This window comes from Perognathus longimembris, chromosome 14, assembly GCF_023159225.1.
Source record: "Perognathus longimembris pacificus isolate PPM17 chromosome 14, ASM2315922v1, whole genome shotgun sequence".
Lineage (NCBI taxonomy): Eukaryota > Metazoa > Chordata > Mammalia > Rodentia > Heteromyidae > Perognathus > Perognathus longimembris.
In genome coordinates this window covers 1,088,329-1,109,403 of record NC_063174.1, presented here as the reverse complement: position 1 = coordinate 1,109,403, position 21,075 = coordinate 1,088,329, and the positions used below count along the sequence as shown (strand labels likewise).

The window sequence follows — 21,075 nt, the reverse complement described above, 5'->3', positions numbered from 1 at the left end:
CGAAGACAGGGAGTCCCACGCACCCCAAGTCGGGCCCAGAGCTTGGTGCTGCGCGGGAAACCCCCGCGCCCCCGTAGGAAGCGCGGCCTCCGCGGCGCCCGGGTGCCGGCCCCGCCTCCCGCGCTTGGTCTCGGGGAGCCCTTGCTGGCGTCGGCTCGACCCCCGAGACGGCCGGGCGGGAGCCGTGTGGCTGGAGACGCGCTGCTCCCCCTGTTGTCGTTCCAGTCTCCCCGGCTGGCGATGCCTGGTGACGGCTGACCGGCCGACGGGGCCCGGGGTCCGGGGCCCGCGCCTCCCCGGGACCCCAGAGGCCCTCCAGGAGCCGCAGATGCAGTCGCTCGCCGTCCGGACAGGTAAAGGGGACGCGGGGAAGAACCGGAGCCGGAGCGCCGAGCGGGGGAGGGGCCGGGCCGGGCACCCGGACGCCCGCGGCGGACCGCGCCGGAAGCCGGGCGGGCTTAGCCGGACCCTCGCAGCCAATGGCCAGGGCGTAGCGCCGGCGCCCGCCAATCAGAACGAGGGCCGCCCCGGCCCCGCCCCCCGACGCGCACTCCCCCCGCCAGCCCCGCCCCCAGCTCGCCGGAGTCGGCGGGCCGGGCCGGCCCCGCCCCCCGACGCCCGCCAATCAGAACGAAGGCCGCCCCGGCCCCGCCCCCGGGACGCCCGCCCCACCGGCCGGCCCCGCCCCCGGCTCGCAGGCGTGGGGCGGGCCCCGCCCTCCCGGGGGCGGGAGGGGCGGGCTGGGTCCCGGCGCTGGGCGCGGTGGGCCTGGAGCAGGCCGCGGCGGTCGGTGGCCCCGGGCCTCCCCCCACGCCTCCCCCCCCACCCCCGGCCCATGGTGCGAGGCTGGGAGCCGCCGCCCGGGCCGGACCGCGGTGAGTGACCCCCAGCCCTGGACCCCCCTCTCCCCCCCCCCCCCCGCCTCGGGCGCGACTTCCGACCTCCGGGCCTCTCCCGGCCGGGAGGGGACATGTTAGGCTCCCCGTCGCCCGCCCGCCGCCTCGGGACTCCTGGGTCACTCGTCACTGGGGCGGGCGCGGGGGTGCGGGGGCCCGTGCGGGGGCGCCTTGGCCGGAGGGAGGGCCGGATGGCCGCCTCCCGGGCTCCCCGGAGCGGCTCAACAACTTTGTGTTCCCGACCCACTTCGGAGCCCTGTGGAGCGCCTGCGAAATGGAGGGTGGCAGGTACTTCCCCCGGGCCGCCCCCCACCCCCACGGCGGCCCCGTGAGCCCCGACACCCGCAGACCCGACGGGGGGGGAGGGGAGACCGCCCCCACCCCCATCCCTGGCCCCACGGCGGCCCCGTGAGCCCCGACACCCGCAGACCCGACGGAGGGGGGGGGAGTGGAGACTATCCCCACCCCCACCCCCATCCCCGCCCCCACGGCGGCCCTGTGAGCCCCGACACCGGCAGACCCGACGGGGGGTGGAGCGGAGACTGCCCCCACCCCCATCCCCGCCCCCACGGCGGCCCTGTGAGCCCCACACTCGCAGACCCGACTGGGGGGCAGGGGAGACTGCCCCACCCCCATCCCCGCCCCCATGGCGGCCCTGTGAGCCCCACACTCGCAGACCCGACTGGGGGGCAGGGGAGACTGCCCCCACCCCCATCCCCATGACAACCCCCTGTCCACCCCAACACTCACAGAACTGGACTGGGAGGTTTAGGGAGACTGCTCCCCACCCCCATCCCCATGACAACCCCCTGTCCACCCCAACACTCGCAGAACTGGACTGAGGTTTTAGGGAGACTACACCCCCCCACCCCCCCACCCCGCCCCCTCGGCCCAGCCACAGGCAGAGAACTAACCGGGAAACCCGGGCCCAGCTCCTCTGAGGTCGTTTGTGTCTTAACCTTTGACTCAGTGAGACCCGTTGGGTAATGCAGACCCAGGTCAGGTCATTTCTGCGTCCTATAGCCTCCTCGCCGTACAACTGAAGCTCTTGCATTGTTAGGTTAGGTAGTGATGATAGCGCCAACTGAAAAAGCCAAAGGAATTTTAAAGATAATGCCTGCCTATCTTAAGCACAATAAGTAACAGTACATTCACTTCAACTTTTTAGTGCTGAGACTTTGTTAGTGTATTGACTGGAGCTCCCAATAGCCTTTCTAAGTTATTTAACTACACACGGGGGTCTCCTGGCTGCACCCTGAGAACTTCATTAAATTAGGGATGTTGGGGCCCCCACCCAGACTAATTGAATCAGAATTGAGAGGAGGGTGGTCTTTTAACGTTTCCAGGTCATTCTAGTGTGTAACTCTAGATGGGAGCCCCTCAGACACCTTTCATCTGTAATCGCCAGCTTCTTTCTTTCTTTTTGCCAGGCCTGGGCTCTGTCCCTGAGCTGCTCTTTTGCCTTGCCACTTGAGCCACAGCGCCACTTCCGGCCTTTTCCATGTCTGTGGTGCTGAGGAATGGAACCCGGGGCTTCATGCGTGCTAGGCGAGCTCTCCACCACTAGGCCACGGTCCCAGCTCCAGTTTGTCTCTTTAACATGAAGTGAGATTGGACACTTCCCTGGTAGTGCAGCACTTTTGAGATTTTCAAGTCTCACTACCAATTGCAGTTGCCTTGTCTCTGCGAGCTTACCAGTTTCGAAAGGTATATTCCTCTTTGTGGCTCTCCGAAGGGTTACACTGTTACTCTGTTTTGGATAGGGTCTTAACCTGCAGCCTGACTGAGCTGGCCTCAAACTCCAGTCCTCCAGCGTCAGCTTCCCAAATTGACTCAGTTATTATAGGAACAGTTTTTATCTCTGGGTGTGTGTCTGTGTCCAAGGGACTGGGACTTGAACTCAATACCTGATGCTTTTGCTCAATGGCTAGCACTCTTACCAACGGAGCCACGCCTCCAGCCCCAGGAACCAGTGTATAATGCAGTATTCTTATAGGCTTGTATGATACTTAACTACATTATCATACACATACAGGAAAAAACATGGGCACAGGTGGTTTTAGAATCACACCAAGCAGTTCCACTCGCACAGATCAGCTGAGCGGTGCTGTGGGGAGCACCACTGACTGCCCTGTGCTGGTGGAGGGGCCCATAGGGCTGAGAGCCAGGCTCTGGACCGGGGGAGCACCCTTTCCTCTCTCTGATACTTGAGACACTCTGTCCCTCCCTTTGTGTTCTCTTCCCACTCAGGACACCAAGCTGTTTACCCATAAGCAGGTGCCTGCACTGTCTTCCTGAAGTTGGGAATGGAAATGGCAGAAGTTCTTAAATGTCTTCTTGATAATGAGAGAAGCACCCAAGGGGGTAATTGTTTGTGGTTTTTCCTGGAGCTTCAGCTCAGGGCCTGGGCTCTGCTCCTGGGCTGGCGCTCTACCACTGGAGCCCAGCGCCACTTCTGGCTTTTTCTGAGTAGTCTATTGGAGATGAGAGCCTCACAGACTAACCTGCCCAGGTTGGCTTCTGTGGTCCTCAGCTCTCAGCCTCCTGAGTAGCTAGGATGACAGGCGTGAGCCGAGGCTCCCACCCAGAATACTTCTTTTAAAGCAGCAAAATTTATTCTGAAATTGTATACAAACCCAAAAATGTAGACAATATAAAAGCCGGGGCCTTGGGGTGTAGTTCCTTTGTAGAGCACTGCCTAGCACGTTCAAGTCCCTGGGTCCCCATCCCAGCTCTGCAAAGTAAGCTTTAGAAACCTCATATTCCAGTGGTTCACCCCTGGAATCCCAGCTACTGGAGGCGGGTCGGGAGGGTCTCAGCTCCAGCTCGGTGAAACAAGCGGGGCGTGGTGATCCATGCTTGTCATCTTAGCTACGCCAGGTCACCATCTGAGGCCAGCCCTGGGCAACCATGGGCAAAAAAAGTGGCGGTGTGAGTCAAGCAGTAGAGCGCCTGCCTGCCACCTGAAAGAAAGAACCATGGGCGGGAGTGGAGGGGGGGAGGCCGCAGGATGCTCAGCATTAAAACAAAGTCCCAGACCAAAGAGCCGTCTACCCGCCGAGCCACGCTGCCTCCGTTTACCCACCTAGCATGTCCCGCGGGCTTCCTGATTTTAGGATCTGTATTGCATTCTTCGTGTTAAGACTCAGTGGTAAAAGCACGGACTATCGATTGCAGTAGGCACTCAAGTGCTGGGGAACTTTTAAAATTACAGAACATCCCCAGGGCTGGGTGCCCCGAGGGGTGGGGTTCTGCGTGGTGCCCTGCGCTCCACCCCACCACCACACCAGATGAGAACTGAGAGGAGGAGCGGGTTGTCGCTCCGAGTGAACCTGCCCACCTGGTTCTGAGGAGAAGGCTGAGCTGGGCCGGGCGGGGGCTCTCTGGGCTTCGTGGAGAGTGTGTGCGCTCGCGCAGGGGGGGTGGGGGGGCATGAGCTGAGCTGACAAAGGCAGGGGGAGGGGCTAACCTTTGTTCCAGAGCTAAGGGGGAAGAAACCACAGGGAGTGGCCCCATTTGCCCCAGATCTCAAGCCTCCCATCTCCTGAGGGATGAAAGAGAAAGCAAGCTGTCATTCCCCTCCTCCCAACGGTGCCCGCCCCCGGAAGGGAAGGAGGGCACGAGGGTGGGCAGAGTTGGTTACCGGTTGCTTTTCTGTCTCCACATTCTACAGTAAATTGTGAGGAGCCCCAAAGTAATGAGATTCCTTTTTTTGGTTTTGTAGTTGAATCTTCGTTTAATGACTCCTGTTCCATGAACTTTTTTTTTTTTGGTCAGTCCTGGGCCTTGGACTCAGAGCCCTGAGCACTGTCCCTGGCTTCTTTTTGCTCAAGGCTAGCACTCTACCATGTGAGCCACAGCGCCACTTCTGGCTTTTTCTATCTATGTGGTGCTGGGAATCGAACCCAGGGCTTCATGCATGCCAGATGTGCATCTACCACTAGGCCGCATTCCCAGCCCCGAGCTTTACTCCTTCCACATAAAAACCCGGGGATTCTGGCAGCCTCCGAAGGGCACCCTGGGGGCGCTGGACGACTCGGCACAGCACCACGTGAACGGGAAGTTTTGTAGAGATCAAATGATGTAGGGCTGGGAGACGGGTCGGGTGGTGGGGCGTCTGCCCAGTGAGTGCGAGGCCCCGAGTTCAAATCCCACAACAGAGACAGAAAAGAGGGGGGGGGGGAAGGCAGAGGAAGCGAGGAGCGGGCAACCCCCAGTGGCTGGCGGATGGGGGGACCCCGAGTGGCTGGCGGTGGGGTCGGGACGGGCGGGGGTCCCCCAGTGTCTGGGGTCGGGGCAGGCGGGGGTCCCCCGGTGTCTGGGGTCGGGGCGGGGCGGGCGGGGTCCCCCGGTGTCTGGGGTCGGGGCGGGTCGGGTGGGGGTCCCCCGGTGTCTGGGGTCGGGGTCGGGACGGGCGGGGGTCCCCCGGTGTCTGGGGTCAGGGCGGGCGGGGGGGGTCCCCCGGTGTCTGGGGTCGGGGCGGGGCGGGCGGGGGTCCCCCGGTGTCTGGGGTCGGGGTCGGGGCGGGCGGGGGTCCCCCGGTGTCTGGGGTCGGGGCGGGGCGGGCGGGGGTCCCCCGGTGTCTGGGGTCGGGGTCGGGGCGGGCGGGGGTCCCCCGGTGTCTGGGGTCGGGGTCGGGGCGGCCGGGCCCCCCCCCGTGACGCGCCGGCCCCGGTGCTCTCGTTGCAGCGGCAGGCGGGGCCGCGATGCCCCCCGGCGAGGAGGCGGGCCGGCCGGCCGGGGCCCCCGCGGGCCTGGTGTGCCTGCCCCCGCTGTCGGAGGAGGTGCGGCTGGTGTGGACGCCGGCGGCGCAGACGAGCGAGCTGGACGGCCACGAGCAGCTGCTGCGGACCTTCAGCCACTTCCCCTACCCGAGCCTGGCGGACCTGGCGCTGCTGTGCCTGCGCTGCGCGCTGCCCGTGGAGAAGGTCAAGGCCTGGTTCATGGCGCAGCGGCTGCGCTGCGGCATCAGCTGGTCGGCCGAGGAGATCGAGGAGACGCGCGCGCGCGTGCTCTTCCACCGCGACCAGCTGCACTTCCGCTCGCTCCTGCCCTTCGCGCCGCGCGCGCCCCCGCCGCCGCCGCCGCCGCGCGCGCGCCCCGCCCCGGGCCCCGCCCCGCCGCCGGGCCCCGCCCCCGCCCCGCCCCCGGGGCCCCGCGCCGGCCCCGCCCCCGGCCTCCCCGCGGGGGGCGCGCGCAGCCCGCGCAAGGCCAAGCGCAAGACCAAGGAGCAGCTGGCCGTGCTCAAGGCCTTCTTCCTGCGCTGCCAGTGGGCGCGCCGCGAGGACTACCTGCGGCTGCAGCGCGCCACCGGCCTGCCCCGCCCCGAGATCATCCAGTGGTTCGGGGACACGCGCTACGCCCTCAAGCACGGCCAGCTGCGGTGGTTCCGCGAGAACGCCGCCGCCGCCGCCGCCCCCCCGGGGCCCGCGCCCGCGCCGCCCCCCGCCGCCCCCGGGCCCGCCCGGCCCGCCCGGCCCGCCGGCCCCGGGCCCGCCCCGCAGCCCGGCCCCGCGCGCCGCTGTGCGGAGCCGCCGTCCCCGGCGCCCGCGGAGGTGGTGGTCTGTCTGGATGAAGAGGACGACGAGGAGGAGGAGGAGCTGCCGGAGGACGAGGACGGCGAGGAGGACGAGGACGACGAGGACGAGGAGGACGCGACGATGCTGCGGGACTGAGGGCCGCGCCGGGCCCGGGGCCGTCACCGGCTTCAGCGCGGAAGCCGCGCGCACCCTTCCCGCGATGGCCTGGCCTCGGAGCACCCGCCGCACCCACCGCGCGGCTGCCAGGGCTCCGGGGGCCCCCGGGCCCCCCCCCCCCCCCCCCACACAGCGTCCTCACTTCCAACCCTGGGGCCGCTCGGCCCGCCACCTTTGGATCGCCACGAAATCCCTTTTGTCTCAGGGCAAACCTTCCCACGTAGTGCGTGCGTGTGTGCGCGTGTGAGTGTGAGTGTCACTGGGTGGTGAGCAGTTAGGCCGGCTGTTGATCCGAGGTGGGAATTAGAGGAGGTATACTTTAAAAGTGGGATGGTGTCAGAGCGACGGAGAAGGGCCGCGTTCTCCCGGTGGAAGGTAGCAGAGTTCTAGGTTTGGTTTTACAAACCTGACACCACCTGTCCTGCTTGAGAGATTGAATTTTCCTATTTTGCTACTGATTCAATTTGTATCCAGAAAAGACTCTTCCTTCTCTATCGGTTCTATTTTGTGGACAGAGGGACAGTTTCATCAGTTGGATTGTATGTAAAGCAAGTGGATCACTGGTTTAGTCATCTGAAGGGTGGAATCCCCAAATTGCTAGACTATAATAAAGGCCCAAACTAAAGTTGTTTGTTTCTTCTCCACTTTGGCACGCTTAGGGCCTAGCGAGTAATGGATCCAAGTCCGTTATAACACACGTGTGATTTGGGGGCTGGCTGTGGTTTAGCGATGGAGCACTTGCCCACCTTGTGTTACGCCCTGGGCTCGATCCCATCACTCGTTTTAAGATATTTCGGTTTGGTGGGTGCGTTATTATTCAGAGGGGCAGGACTTATTGAGGTAAAGTAAAGGACAAGAGGTCAGTATCTGGGGTCACAAACGTTTCAGCAAGGACAGGCTCAACAAGCTTGGAAGTAACCCCAATTTTGCACCCCACCATTTTAGAGCTGCTAGTAACACTCACGAAGGAGATCTTTATTATTCATGCGCCTCAGTATGCTGAGAACCTGCAGTCTCTAACTATTGTTCTGACAAAGGAAAACCAACAATCTTAACAGTATCTAAGCATAGAGGAAACAATAGAGTATACTCAATCAGGAAAAGAAGAGTTGTCCCTTGCTAATGTTGGTTATGGAACAATATATTTAAAGCTGAAAAATGAAGTCCAGAAATGAATACTTAATGAGTATGTTATCCAATCTCCCAACTCCAAGCATGATACAGTGACTTATTTTGACAACTTTAGTTTCAAATGGTAAGACATGAAAGGAGCTACAGGGGCTGGGGATATGGCCTAGTGGCAAGAGTGCTTGCCTCGTATACATGAGGCCCTGGGTTCAATGCCCCAGCACCACATATACAGAAAATGGCCAGAAGTGGCGCTGTGGCTCAAGTGGCAGAGTGCTAGCCTTGAGCAAAAAGAAGCCAGGGATGGTGCTCAGGCCCAGAGTCCAAGGCCCAGGACTGGCAAAAAAAAAAAAAAAAAAAAAGGAGCTACATATTTTTTGGTGGTGGGGAGCATAAACACCTTCCTGTATTCTTACACAAGACCTGACCACAGTCCTGAGTGGTAAGAGAACAGAGGACGCAAAGATCAAGAGGGAATGAGGCACAAAGTAAAACCAGGGAAGCAGGAGCCTCTTTTCCGAAGCCATGTCTCCTAATGGCCGTGGCCGTCCAGCAGCAGGTGCCCGTCGGGCTAGTGGGGAGTGCTCCACGCTTCTCGCTCCCCGGCTAAGCCCACCTGCCTCTGTTGGTAGGGCGTCTGCAGCAGAGGAGAGAGAGGCAGGTGTGAGTGCTTATTACAATAAAAAAACAGACCAGTAATGACCTCCGTGGGTCATTACATCAAGTGAACTGGGATTTTCCTATTACTGATTTCCAGTGGTTTTCAACATTATGATGACTACTTTGCCAAAAAGATTTGATTCATATTGGGCAGGGAATGTGGCTTAGTGGTAGAGAGCTTGCCTAGCATGCATGAAGCCCTGGTTTGATTCCTCAGTACCACATACACAGAAAAAGCCAGAAGTGGCGCTGTGGCTCAAGTGGCAGAGTGCTAGCCTTGAGCAAAAAGAAGCCAGGGACAGTGCTCAGGCCCTGAGTTCAAGGCTCAGGAATGGCAAAAAAAGAAAATAAGTAAAAAAGATTTGGTTCATCTTGTGTGACAAGGGTCTTGTTGCTGCTTACAAGACTGCAATGACAAGATCAGATATTTGAAAATCAGACAATGAGTTTTATATCCAGAGACAAGGAGGCAGAATTCTTTCACTTTTGTGGAGGTGGCACTCAGTCAATTTTAAAACTTTGAGATGAATTATTTTATATATCTATATTTGGGCTTGAATTCAGGGCCTGAGCACTGTCCCTGGCTTCTTTTTGCTCAAGGCTAGCACTCTGCCACTTGAGCCACAGCGCCACTTCTGGCCGTTTTCCATATATGTGGTGCTGGGGAATCGAACCAAGAGCTTCATGTGTAGGAAGCAAGCACTCTTGCCACTAGGCCATATTCCCAGCCCTGGCCTTTTCTATATATGTGGTGCTGGGGACTCGAACCCAAGCTTTATACATGCAAGGCGAGCACTCTACCTAGTGGTACCACATTCCCAGCCTCTTTGATGGATTTTTTGTACTGGCTTGAACTCAGAGAGTGGATATTGTCCCTTAGCTTTTTTTGCTCAAAGGCAAGTGCTTTGCCACTTGAACCATAGTTCCACTTTTGACTTTTTGGTAGTTAACTGGTGGTAAAGGTCTCATGGAATTTCCTACCTGGGCTGGCTTCAAACCACAATCCTCAGATCTCAGCTTCCCGAGTAGCTAGAATTAAAGGAGTAAGCCACCAGTACCCCGCAAATCTTTTATTTCTAAATTCCTCTTATCCTTCCTTTCTACTAACCTCCAGAAAAATTCAGAATGTATGGATTCCCATATCATACATAGTATGTTATAATATTATGCTATTAGTATCATAGTATGGGTTATTTATTATACATAATCACAGAATCATACTTAAGAACATCCCCAGTATTAAAAGCTTTTAAGTATCAGCTATCTAACAGTTATCCATGTTTCTTCAACTGTTCTTTTTTGTGTGTGGTTTTTTTTTTTTTTTTGGTCAGTTGTGGGACTTCAACTCAGGGCCTGGGCACTCTCTCTGAGCCTCTTTGTGCTCAAGGCTAGCACTCTACCACTTGAGTTACAAGGCAGCTTCTGGTTTATGAGTGAGTGATTGCAGATATGCCTCACACGGGGACTTTTCTGGCTTCCAACCCGATCCTCAGATCTTAGGCTCCTGAGTAGCTAGGATTACAGGTGTGAGCCACTGGCACCCAGTTTGCCTCAATTTTTTTTTTTTTTTGCCAGTCTGGGGCTTGGACTCAGGGCCTGAGCACTGTCCCTGGCTTCTCTTTGCACAAGGCTAGCACTCTGCCACTTGAGCCACAGTACCACTTCTGGCCGTTTTCTATATATCTGATGCTGGGGTATCGAACCCAGGGCTTCATGTATTCGAGGCAAGCACCCTTGGCACTAGGCCATATTCTCAGCCCCTTGCCTCAGGTTTTTTAACCACTTTAAAAATCAAGAGCTAGTTTGGATGACAAAGAGCAAAATGTAGCTTGCCACTCTCAGGAGAAACTAGCGGTGCTGCCATCTCTGGAGAAGGACAGCACTTTCTGCCAACTTACTTCTGTGTCCTCGGAGAAAGTACTAGACTTGGATTTCCAAGGAAAGTAGTGTTCATGATTACCTAAAGTCAGCGCACACACGTCATCTGCCTATATTGGACACCTTTTCAGCTTGACGCAGTGTCTTTACATGAGCTAATATAGTTTAACTGCTTTATAAATGGGGTTGGCAGTCAGGCACTGGGGGCTCACGCCAGTAATCCTAGCTACTCAGGAGGCTGATATCTGAGGATCATGGTTCAAAGCCAGCCCAGGCAGTGGAGTCCATGAGATGCTTATCTCCAACTAACCATCAGAAAATGGGAAGTGGAGCTGTGGCTGAAAGTGGTAGGAAGCTAGCCATGGGTAAAAGCTCAGGGACAGCACCCAGGTCATGAGTTTAAGCCCCATGACCGACAAAAAAAAAAGAAAGAAAGAAATGGGTTTGGCGTAAGTAAATACTCAATAAGTTATTTTAAAAAACAGTTTAGGCCTTTGTATTTGTTTACAGTTTACAGATCTCAAATCACTTTCCGTTGAAGGTTGATACCTCCATTTGCAAGGATTTTACAGAAAGATACTATTTCCACAGTGTTGTCTCTTAAGGTTTAGGCTCTAATATTTTTCTGATAAATATCAAGAGCATTTTTGATTTGGCAAACAAAACAGCATGTCAGGTTTGTTTTTTGTTTTGCCAGTCCTGGGGCTTGAACTAAGGGCCTGAGCACTGTCTCAAAGCTGCTTTTGCTCAAGGCTAGCACTCCACCTCTTGAGCCACAGCCCCACTTCTGGCTTTCTCTGTTTAGTTGGTACTGAGGGATGGGCCCAGGGCTTCATGCATGCCAGTCAAGCACTCGACCACTAAGCCACATTCCCAGCCCCAGAATGTCAGTCTTAATATTTAAGAGCTGTTCCTAAGGTCACCAGAAGCTTGCACTAAAAATGAACCTCAGTATCCTCCAAACCTGAGCCATGAAAGTTAAAGCCGGGTATGGTGGCTCATGCCTAAAATCCTAGCTACTTGAAGGTAGAGGTCAGGAGGATTGCAGTTTGAAGCCAGTCCAGGCAAAAAATGAGCAAGATCCTCGTCAACTAATAAGCTGGGTGTGGTGGTCCACACCTACAATCCCAGCCACATGTGAGGCACAGAGAAGGAGGACTAGGATCCGAGGCTAGCTGGAGGCTGGTGGGGGCAGGGCGACTGGGTGCCAGTGGCTTGGCTTATCTCTATAGCCTTAGCCACTTGCGGCTGCAATACAAGGATCTCAGTTTGCAGCTAGGCAGGTCATGATGATCTGTGAGATTCCATCTCGAACCTAAAAGCCAGAACTTAGAAGACATGTCTCAAGTAATACATGAGCAAAAAAGTAAGCCATGAGCAAAAATGCCGAGCAAAAGCACAAGGCTTTTGTGTTCAAGGATTAGTGTGGTATGCACATGCATATGCGAACACACAAGTATGTACACATACACACACACACACACACACACACACCTCCTATCTAAAAAACAAAAAGCAAAAAAGAATCAGGGGTATGGCTCTGATAGAGCCTGTGCCTTCATAGCATGAAGCCCTGAGTTCAAACCTCAGTTACTGCAAAAAAAAAAAAAAATGCACTTTTTCTTTTAAGACTTTGCACTTGCAAGACAGATGTTCTACCACAGAAGGACACTTCCAGTCATGGGCTTTCAATCTGCAGACAGACATGTAAACCGAGCCTCTCTACCATGCTCTTTTTCTTCCTGCTCCCTGAATCAGGACTCCGGGGCCTTATTTTAGCTCCCCGAGTTCAAGCAGTACCTCCATCCAGAGGACACACTGTTGCAGAACCACGGAATGGCATGGGTCACTGGCCAAGGCCTCTTAGGTTGAAATTCTCTATTATGCAGCTTATTCTTAAAAGCATCCCACATCAGGAAGCTAATCTGACAGGACGGCAGAACAAATTTGAAAATCCTGGCAAACGGTGAGCATGTGTTCACCACACTGAAACCCACGCCACTGCTCACTGGTTCCATTCCACCACCACCTCCTGTGGGAGCAGAACGAGGCCCCAGCGGGCAGTTTTCACACAGGTAAGCTGATAAGCCGGGCCTCACCTGCAGGGCTGGAAGCTGGAAAGCAGGGAGACTCTCTAGTGTGGTTCTGCTCTCTCTCTGACCTGAGGGACAGGAGGGAACAGTAAAAGTTAGCTTAGGCAGCTCCAGTTACTTTGGACCACCGTAGGTGGCTCCTAAAGAAACACTATTCAAAAAAACACTAGGAGCTGGGGCTGGGAATATGGCCTAGTGGTAAAGTGCTCGCCTCATATACATGAAGCCCTGGGTTCGAGTCCTCAGCATCACATATATAGAAAAGGCCAGAAGTGTCACTGTGGCTCAAGTGGTAGAGTGCTAACCCTGAGCAAAAAGAAGCCAGGGACAGTTCTCAGGCCGAGTTCAAGCCCCAGGACTGGCAAAAAACAAAACAAAAACACTAGGAGCTAAGTACTCTTGAGGAGCAGGTTCTAACGTCCATCCTTTTCCTGCGAGGATAGGGTGAGGACAGCATGGTCTATGCGTTAAGTTTAATTATGAGTGGGAAGACACAATCTAAAGATATAGCCAACTATAGACTAGTGCCTTATCTAGAGGCTGGGAGCAGCGATTCTTTTACTGAAAAAGATCGGGAGTAGAATGGATACTGGCTTTAAATTCTCAGAACTGAGCCCTCAGCATGGTCAATATGGGATCTGAAACAAAATAACCCCCAAAGGCCAGGCATGGTGGTACATGACCAACGCTGGCACTGCGGAGGCTGATGCAGGCGGACGCCAAGTTTGAGGCCATCCTGGCTGCTGCACTGGAGTTCCACACCACAGAGTTCTACGCCAACTTAAGCCACACAAACTACCTAAAAAAAAACAAAAAAGGCCGAGGGTCGATCTCAGTGGTGGGTGCTTGCACAGTATGCGCAAGGCCTTGAGTTTGATCTCCCACAAGAAAACCAAAACCAACCCCCTAAGCCCCAAGCCACTTTAATCCTACAAGGAAACTGGAGACAGGGTGAGGAGTAACGAACAAAATCCAGGTTTCCTTTCACTGCTAGGAAAACAGGATGGCTCTTAACTACACTGGTGACAATGCCCTTGAATGCCCTTGGCAGGCAGAGGTAAATCTGAACTTGTTAACTCAGAAAAGCTTCATTTCAGCATATGTGCCAATGAATGAAACTACTACTTTGGCAATGTCACAACTTACTAGAATTGTTGGGGGTGAGGACTCTTGGATGGGCTGAATTCCCATTGAGGAATGTTCTGACAGAAGAAATCCTCTGTCCAAAGGAGGCAGATGGAGGCCTAAAGAGAGGAAATAAAATAAGCACCAGCAGAGAAAAGGAAGATAAAGGTTAAAAAAAAAAAAAGCATGAAGAAGAGTCAGGCCTATGCATTTAGCCTAGAGAGGCTTACAACTGAAAATAAAAGGAATCTGCATGCACATGCATATTCCGCACAGTGCCACTCCAGCCTCTCTTGTTGAGAAGGCAGGTTATGAACTTGAGTCATACATGCCAGCAGAGACGTAAGTGACTCCAGGGCTGCTGTCAGAGTGCCGGTGCCCCCCCCCCCTACAGGACAGAAGCATAACCACTCACCTGTAAGACACGCTGTGAGTTGAAGCTGGTGAAGGGGTTTCTGGGAAACATAAAAATGAGCAGGTCAGATAATTCAGGAACTGGAAAAGAGGTATACTGAGACCAGAAGAAAGGAAATGGAGATCAACATTTTTGACTTTGTGTGAATGAAGTGAAAAGGCACACAAATCACCTAGCATTGTCATATGAAGGTGCTTTATTCTCCCTTTGTGATCCATTACTGCCTTGATGTACTCTAAGGTACCTGTACCTGGATGTTCTCTATAAGCTGGAGATTACCAAAAAGTAAAGCTAAAGACAGTTATTAGAAATAATAATAAGCCTATAATCCTAGGTACTCAGGAGGCTGAGATCTGAGGACGGAAAAAAAAGCTAGCTCAGGTAGGAAAGTCTGTGATACTCTTACTCCAAACTAACCACCAGAAAACCAGAAGTGGCACTGTGGCTCAAAGTGGTAGAGTGCTAGCCATGAACAAAAGAGCTCAGGGACAGTGTCCAGGCCCAGAGTTGAAGCCCCACGACCAACCAAAAAAAAAAAAATTGTACCAATCTAGACCCTGTTCGTAAAAACAAAAAACAAACAAAAACAAAACAACAACTCTCTAGCCAGACACTGGTGGCTCACGCCTGCAATCCTAGCTACTCAGGAGGCTGCCATCTCAGGATCATGGTTCAAAGCCAGTCCTGGCAGGAAAAGTCTATGAGACACATATCTTCAATTAACCACCAGAAGACTGGAAGTGTCGCTGTGGCTCAAGTGGTAGAGCGCTAGCCTAGAGCTGAAGAGCAGGGACAGTGCCCAGGCCCAGAGTTCAAGCCCCATGACCAACAAAAAACAAAACAAAAAACCACAAACAAACCCCACTAAATGTCAGAAAAAAAATAGCAATCTTTATGGCATTTTAACTTGCGTGTCTCTTTTCTGCTTCCGTGGAACTGGAGGCATGACCAAGTGGAAGACCGGCAGCCATAGGCAAATTTCAAGTTCCAGTGCCAGCATCAAAAAACAAAAAAGTCTTTTCTAGAAAGTCCAGTACCTGGACAATTTCTTTTTCCTTTTCCTTTTTGCGCTGGTACTGGTACTTGAACTCAGTGCCCAAGCACTGCCCTTAGCTTTTCTTTCAAGGCTCACAGTCTAGTAGTGGAGCCATAGCTCCACGTCTGGCTGTTTGGTGGCTAACTGGGGCTCACAGTCTTATTGACTTTCCTGCTAGGACTGGCTTCCAACTCTGACCCTAAGATTTCAGCCTCCTTAGTAGCTAGAATTACTGGTGCCTGGCCAGAAAAGACTTCAAATCAGCTGTTTTAAATATATGCGAAGAAACAAAGAGGCTGTGTCAAAACATAAGGATGAGAATGATGCTTTAAAAGAAAATATCAGTAAAGAAAAATTGTATGAAAAAGCAGCAAATCCCGGGCATAGAGACACATACCATTACCCTAGGAATTAGATGGCTGAGATAGGAAGGTCATGAATTGGGTCAACTCACAGGAATACCCCGCCCAAAATACACATGTTGAAAGTACAATGAAAACTTAATTACCGGGGCTGGCTCGTCAGTGGAGATGAAAAGGCAGAAACAGAATCAGCAAATTTATATATATTGTAATCAGAATTTTTAGATTAATCTGAGGAAGAGAAAGAATGAAGAAAAACGAAGTCTCTGAGACCCTGGTGGGATGTGATGAGGATGTACACACTGTGAGAATTCTGGATGTGGAAAAGGCACAGACAGGATCAGGAAGAAGAAATAACAGCTGAAATAATGGCCCCAAGCTTTCTAACTTAGATGAAAAGCTTAAGAAACTCCAACCAGGGTAAACTCAAAACATATAATTTCAAAGAAAGCTACAACCAAATATATAGTAAAACTTTTCAAAGATACAAACTTTTCTCATGTGTAAAATGAGTTTTATTATAGCTGTTAACACAGTGTAATTGTGAAGATTAATTGAGTTTATATCTACACATCATTGGAACAGGACCAGTGTGTTTAAAGTTTATCTATTCACTAGTATGATGGGAAAAAAGTGTACAGAAACAGAAAGACCTCTGTGGAAAGAAACAATAAGGGTCTAGCAAAGGAAAATGGACAAAAAAATTGAGTGCACAGAGAGCAGCATATATTGAAATCTATCTCTTTATACAAAAGGATGTTCATCATTGCTGCATGTATGTACGTATGTATGTATGTGTGTGTGTATGTTGTACCAGTATTGGGGCTTGAACTCAGCTCTGTCCCTTAGCTTTTTAGCTTAAGGTTGGTGCTCCACCATTGGAACCACACTGCTACTTCTGGCTTTTTTCTGGCTAACTGGAGGTAATTACGAGTCAGACTTGTGGCAGGGGCTGGCTTCAAATTTCAGTCTTCAGCTCTCAGCCTCTCGAGTAGCAAAGATTATAGGTGTGAGCCACCAGCGTCCAGCCTTTCATTTTTTTTTTTTTTGCCAGTCCTGGGCCTTGGACTCAGGGCCTGAGCACTGTCCCTGGCTTCCTTTTGCTCAAGGCTAGCACTCTGCCACTTGAGCCACAGCACCACTTCTGGCCGTTTTCTGTATATGTGGTGCTGGGGAATCGAACCCAGGGCCTCATGTATACGAGGCAAGCTCTCTTGCCACTAGGCCATATCCCCAGCCCCCCAGCCTTTCATTATTTTAAGTGTCCTTTAAAGTGATCTCCTGGGTATGGAAGGCAAACATTCGAGGGATGCTGTTTAGAGTTGGGTAGAGAGGAAACCGAAAAGAATACTACAAAGGAGAAGCCAAGGAGGTCAAAGGAAAATATGAAACTTAAAGTAAGGAAGGAAAAAAAAAAGCCCATTTCAAGAAAGTGAAAATGGGCCTCGGGCATGGCTCGAGTGGTAGAATATCTGTCATACAGGAGACTTATTCAAAGAATGAATCGGGGAATTGGAGGTATGGCTCGAGTGGTAGAGTGCCAGCCATAGTGGGAAAAAAAACAAGACACACACACACACACACACACACACACACACACACACACACACAGGAATCTTGAAAGCAGCAGCAAGAGAGGAGCCATTCATCACATACAAGTGATCCTTAATAAAATTAACACTGATTTCATATCAGGCATCATGGAGGCCAAAATACGCTAGGATGACGTGCGAAGCGCTGAGAACTGTCCCCTAAAGCTTTGTATCCGTCAACACTGCCTTTTAAAATACGCTAGGATGACGTGCAAAGCGCTGAGAACTGCCACCTAAAGCTTTGTATCCGTCGATACTGCCTTTTAAAATTAAAGGAGAAATTACGACACTCTGCAGATAAAAATTCAGATAGAGAAGTCATCACTATCAAACTTGCCTTATAAGAAATAGTAAAGGGAGTCTTTCTGGACGAAATGAAAGGAGATGAGTTACTAATCAGACCTACGTGAAGAAATCCTAACAATAATTACAAATTTGTGTTGATGAACTCACAATTTCTGAAGATGTAATTTGTACACTAAGAGCAAAATGTAGTGGGGTAGAGAACAGAACTACATAGGAGCAAATCTTTTTTTTTTTTTTTTTTTTTTGTCAGCTGTGGGGCTTGCACTCGGGGCCTGGGTGCTGTCCCCGAGCCTCTTTGGGCTCAAGGCTAGTGCTCTACCACTTGAGCCACAGCACCACTTCCGGTTTTTGAGTGGTTAATTGGAGATAAGACTCTCACAGGGACTTTTCTGCCCAGGCTGCCTTTGAACCTTGACAGCCTCCTAAGTAGCTAGGATTACAGGTATGAGCCAGCCCCAGGAGCAAAATCTTTGTATGCTATTAATATTAAGCATGGTATTAATCCAAACAGATTGTTATAGGGCACTAAGGGTACATTAAAAAGTAATCTGGGGGCCGGGAATGTGGCTTAGCGATAGAGTGCTTGCCTAGCATGCATGAAGCCCTGGGTTCAATTCCTCAGTACTACATGAACAGAAAAAGCTGGAAGTGGTGCTGTGGCTCAAGCGGTAGAGAGCTAGCCTTGAGCTCAGGAACAGTGTCCAGGCCCTGAGTTCAAACCCCAGGACTGGCAAACAAACAAACAAAAAAACAGAAGAAATACTTTCTTTCCTTCCAAAAAACCCAGTAAGTGAGGTCTTGAGTTGAAATCCCAGTACAATCCTTTCCCCTAACCCCCATAGACCTTAAATCAACATTCTAACCTACTTTAAGAAATTAGAAAAAAAGAACAAAGCAATGCAAAATAATCAGAAGGAAGGAAATAATATTAAAAAACTGGATGAAGGGCTGGGGATATGGCCTAGTGGCAAGAGAGCTTGCCTCATATACATGAGGCCCTGGGTTCAATTCCCCAGCACCACATAAACAGAAAACGGCCAGAAGTGGCGCTGTGGCTCAAGTGGCAGAGTGCTAGCCTTGAGCAAAAGGAAGCCAGGGACAGTGCTCAGGCCCTGAGTCCAAGGCCCAGGACTGGCCAAAAAATAAATAAATAAAATAAAATAAAATAAAATAAAATAAAAAAGTAGATGAAATAGAGAATAGAAAAATAATAGAGAAAAAAGGTTGTTTCTCTGAAACAACTAAGAAAGCAAACTAAGAAGCAAAGAAAAAAAGACTGTGGTTACTAATGGTGGAATAATACCTCCAAACAATAGAGAAAACAAGATTACCAACCTGACAGAAATAAAGTGATTAGAATATATTTCTCAGAGAAGTAAATGTGGAAGAATTACAAGGACACTCTTGGTGAATTTTTTAAATAACAAAGATTTGGAAATTCCAAAGTTGCCCCTTGTTAAAAAAAAAAAAATCTTCTGGGGGCTGGGAATGTGGCTTAGCGGTAGAGAGCTCGCCTAGCATGCATGAAGCCTCGGTGTGGTAACTCAGCACCACATACACAGAAAAAGCCGGAAGTGGCGCTGTGGCTCAAGAGGTAGAGTGCTAGCCTTGAGCAAAAAAGTTCAGGGATAGCACCCAGGCCCTGAGTTCAAGCCACAGGCCTGGGGGAAAAATATCTTCTATAGATATCCTGCAGGGATTGGCGAATGGCCTTGAAACTGGTAACAGCTGTTCTAAGGAGAGATATAAATAAGAATTTAGTGTGGGAACCAAAGTACCTCTTCATTGGATTGTGTGTGTCCACAAGACAGCACTAAAATGTGAACTCAGATCCTCTTGCTGTCCCTTAGCTTTTTAGCTCAAGGACAGCACTCTTCCACTGGAGCCACAGCTCCACTTCCCAGCATTTTTCTGGTTAATTGGAGAAAGAATCTCTTTGATTTGTCTGCTGGTCTGGCTTTGAACCAAGACACTCAGATCTTAGCCTTGCTAGTATCACACGTGTGAGCCACAGGTGCCAGCCTTCACGGAAACGTTTTCACCTTTAACCACAGCGAAGCCACATTTCAGTGAACTTTACTTTTAGATTTACTTGTACTGCCACCTTGTGGAAATTTATAAAAAACGCAAGTCAATTAGTTTTCTTAGATGCTACTACTCAGATTGTTATCATCCCTTGTCCCTGATCAGTTTGAGAACAGAATATCATTACTTGAAAACTTGTAATACATGTGTGGTTATCTGGAATCACTATGTGGAAAAACAAAATGCAGTGCCATTATATTATACGTGGAAAACCACAAGTCTGCACAGAATCTGATGACTGACTTCCCAAGCCCTTTCCGCTCCTCTCACCAGTGTAAGAGTTCCCGGGAATGCTCCTTTCCTGCAGGCCTCTGCCTCCCTGGGGGACAAATAGTAAGAATTAGCGAATCTATCCTAGTTCCCTAGACTTCCTATTCCCAGAGTGGGCATACGGGTCTACCAGTGAGTGTCCCAGGCTTTGCTACTTCCCAAATGAGCACGACAGATACCACTACTTCAACTCGGAGCACTTCCCGCATTCATGCTCTACTGACCCCATGTCAACCGATTTTTGTGTCAGATCTCCATTGCCAAAGAAAATGAGGTCTGCTGCCAGGCACTGGTAGCTCACGCCTGTAATACCAACTACTCAGAAGGCTAAGATCTGAGGATCAAGATTTGAAGCCAGCCCAGTCAGGAAAGTCTGTGAGACTCCAATTAACCACCAGAAAACCAGAAGTGAAGCTGTGGCTCAAAGTGGTAGAGCACTAGCCTTGTGCAAAAGAGCTCAGAGATAGCATCCAAGCCCTGAGTTCAAGCCCCATAACCAAAAAAACCAAAACCAAACAAAAATAGGGTCTGCATGGCTTCAAACAAATATCATGTGCCAAAACCATTATAAATTTCAGTTTCTTGACTTCAATAATTGTTTCCACTGAGCATTAGAAACCTCAAGTTGGAAAGGTAAGTTGAGTACTACTTACTTGTCCCGCACTACCGAAGCCAGCTGCTCTGTAAGGAATGGACTCCGTGGAAGAGGGCCGGCTACATAAGGTGAGACAAGAAACTAGGTGTTAATCTCCAGCACATGTCTGAAGTATCCTCAGTCTCAAACTGAGCCACATGCAGGCATTTACTTCGTTGGTCAAGGTTTGCAAACAGTTTTAATGCTGCTGTATAGGCTTTCTATGTACCTGACTACTTGGCTGCTACGCAGGGAACTGGGTCGTGGAGTAACTGAAAGAGAATAAAGTACAGGATGAAAGGCCGCCATGAATGGAGGACTCTGCTTGGCTTACTGACTTGCTGGGGGTGGTTATCTGGCTCTGTGATATTAATCATATCATATGTAAGATTAGGAAAATCACAGTATAGTCACTGAGAGAAAAACTATCTTCTATAAGTGAAAAGGATATTTATTTCTCTCACATAGATATAAAATAAATATTCTCTACCTGACTGTGCCGGGGATGTAATGCCTACTGGTCGAGGTGTGGTCAATCTGAAAAAAAAAAAAAAAAGGAAGCGACTTTAATTTCATTAAGGAAAAGTTTAGTGTTTTCGAGGATCAGTCAGATCACTGAGTATAGAAATAGCTTGATGCCAGGCTTTGGTGGCTCATGCCTATAATCCTAGCTATTGAAGAGACTAAGATCTGAGCATCACGGTTAGAAGCCAGCCCTGGCAGAAAAGTCCCTGTGAAACTTTTTTTTTTTTTTTTTGCCAGTCCTGGGGCCTGAGCACCGTCCCTGGCTTCTTTTTGCTCAAGGCTAGCACTCTGCCACTTGAGCCACAGCGCCACTTCTGGCCATTTTCTGTATATGTGGTGCTGGGGAATTGAACCCAGGGCCTCATGTATACGAG

At 51.4% G+C, this 21,075-nt stretch overlaps 2 protein-coding genes across 2 annotated transcripts in view; one reads left to right on the top strand and one right to left on the bottom strand.

Moving 5' to 3' along the window:
* The first annotated feature begins 1,083 nt into the window (after positions 1 to 1,083).
* Positions 1,084 to 7,217, top strand: Homez (homeobox and leucine zipper encoding). Its single transcript, XM_048362873.1, has 4 exons — positions 1,084 to 1,184; positions 5,586 to 5,982; positions 6,085 to 6,310; positions 6,401 to 7,217. Exons 1-4 carry the CDS (start codon positions 1,088 to 1,090, stop codon positions 6,569 to 6,571), a joined length of 891 nt encoding a protein of 296 aa, XP_048218830.1. The 5' UTR covers positions 1,084 to 1,087; the 3' UTR covers positions 6,572 to 7,217.
* A 1,074-nt stretch (positions 7,218 to 8,291) lies between these two features.
* The window catches only part of Rnf212b (ring finger protein 212B), a 31,463-nt gene continuing 18,679 nt past the window's right edge, over positions 8,292 to 21,075 (bottom strand). Inside the window, exons 7-14 of the mRNA XM_048362761.1 lie at positions 20,667 to 20,713; positions 20,406 to 20,448; positions 20,196 to 20,256; positions 19,543 to 19,591; positions 13,892 to 13,931; positions 13,498 to 13,595; positions 12,358 to 12,419; positions 8,292 to 8,357 (exon numbers count right to left, since the gene is read on the bottom strand). Coding sequence (XP_048218718.1) covers positions 8,292 to 8,357; positions 12,358 to 12,419; positions 13,498 to 13,595; positions 13,892 to 13,931; positions 19,543 to 19,591; positions 20,196 to 20,256; positions 20,406 to 20,448; positions 20,667 to 20,713 — 466 coding nt within the window. The remainder of the gene's footprint in view (positions 8,358 to 12,357; positions 12,420 to 13,497; positions 13,596 to 13,891; positions 13,932 to 19,542; positions 19,592 to 20,195; positions 20,257 to 20,405; positions 20,449 to 20,666; positions 20,714 to 21,075) is intronic.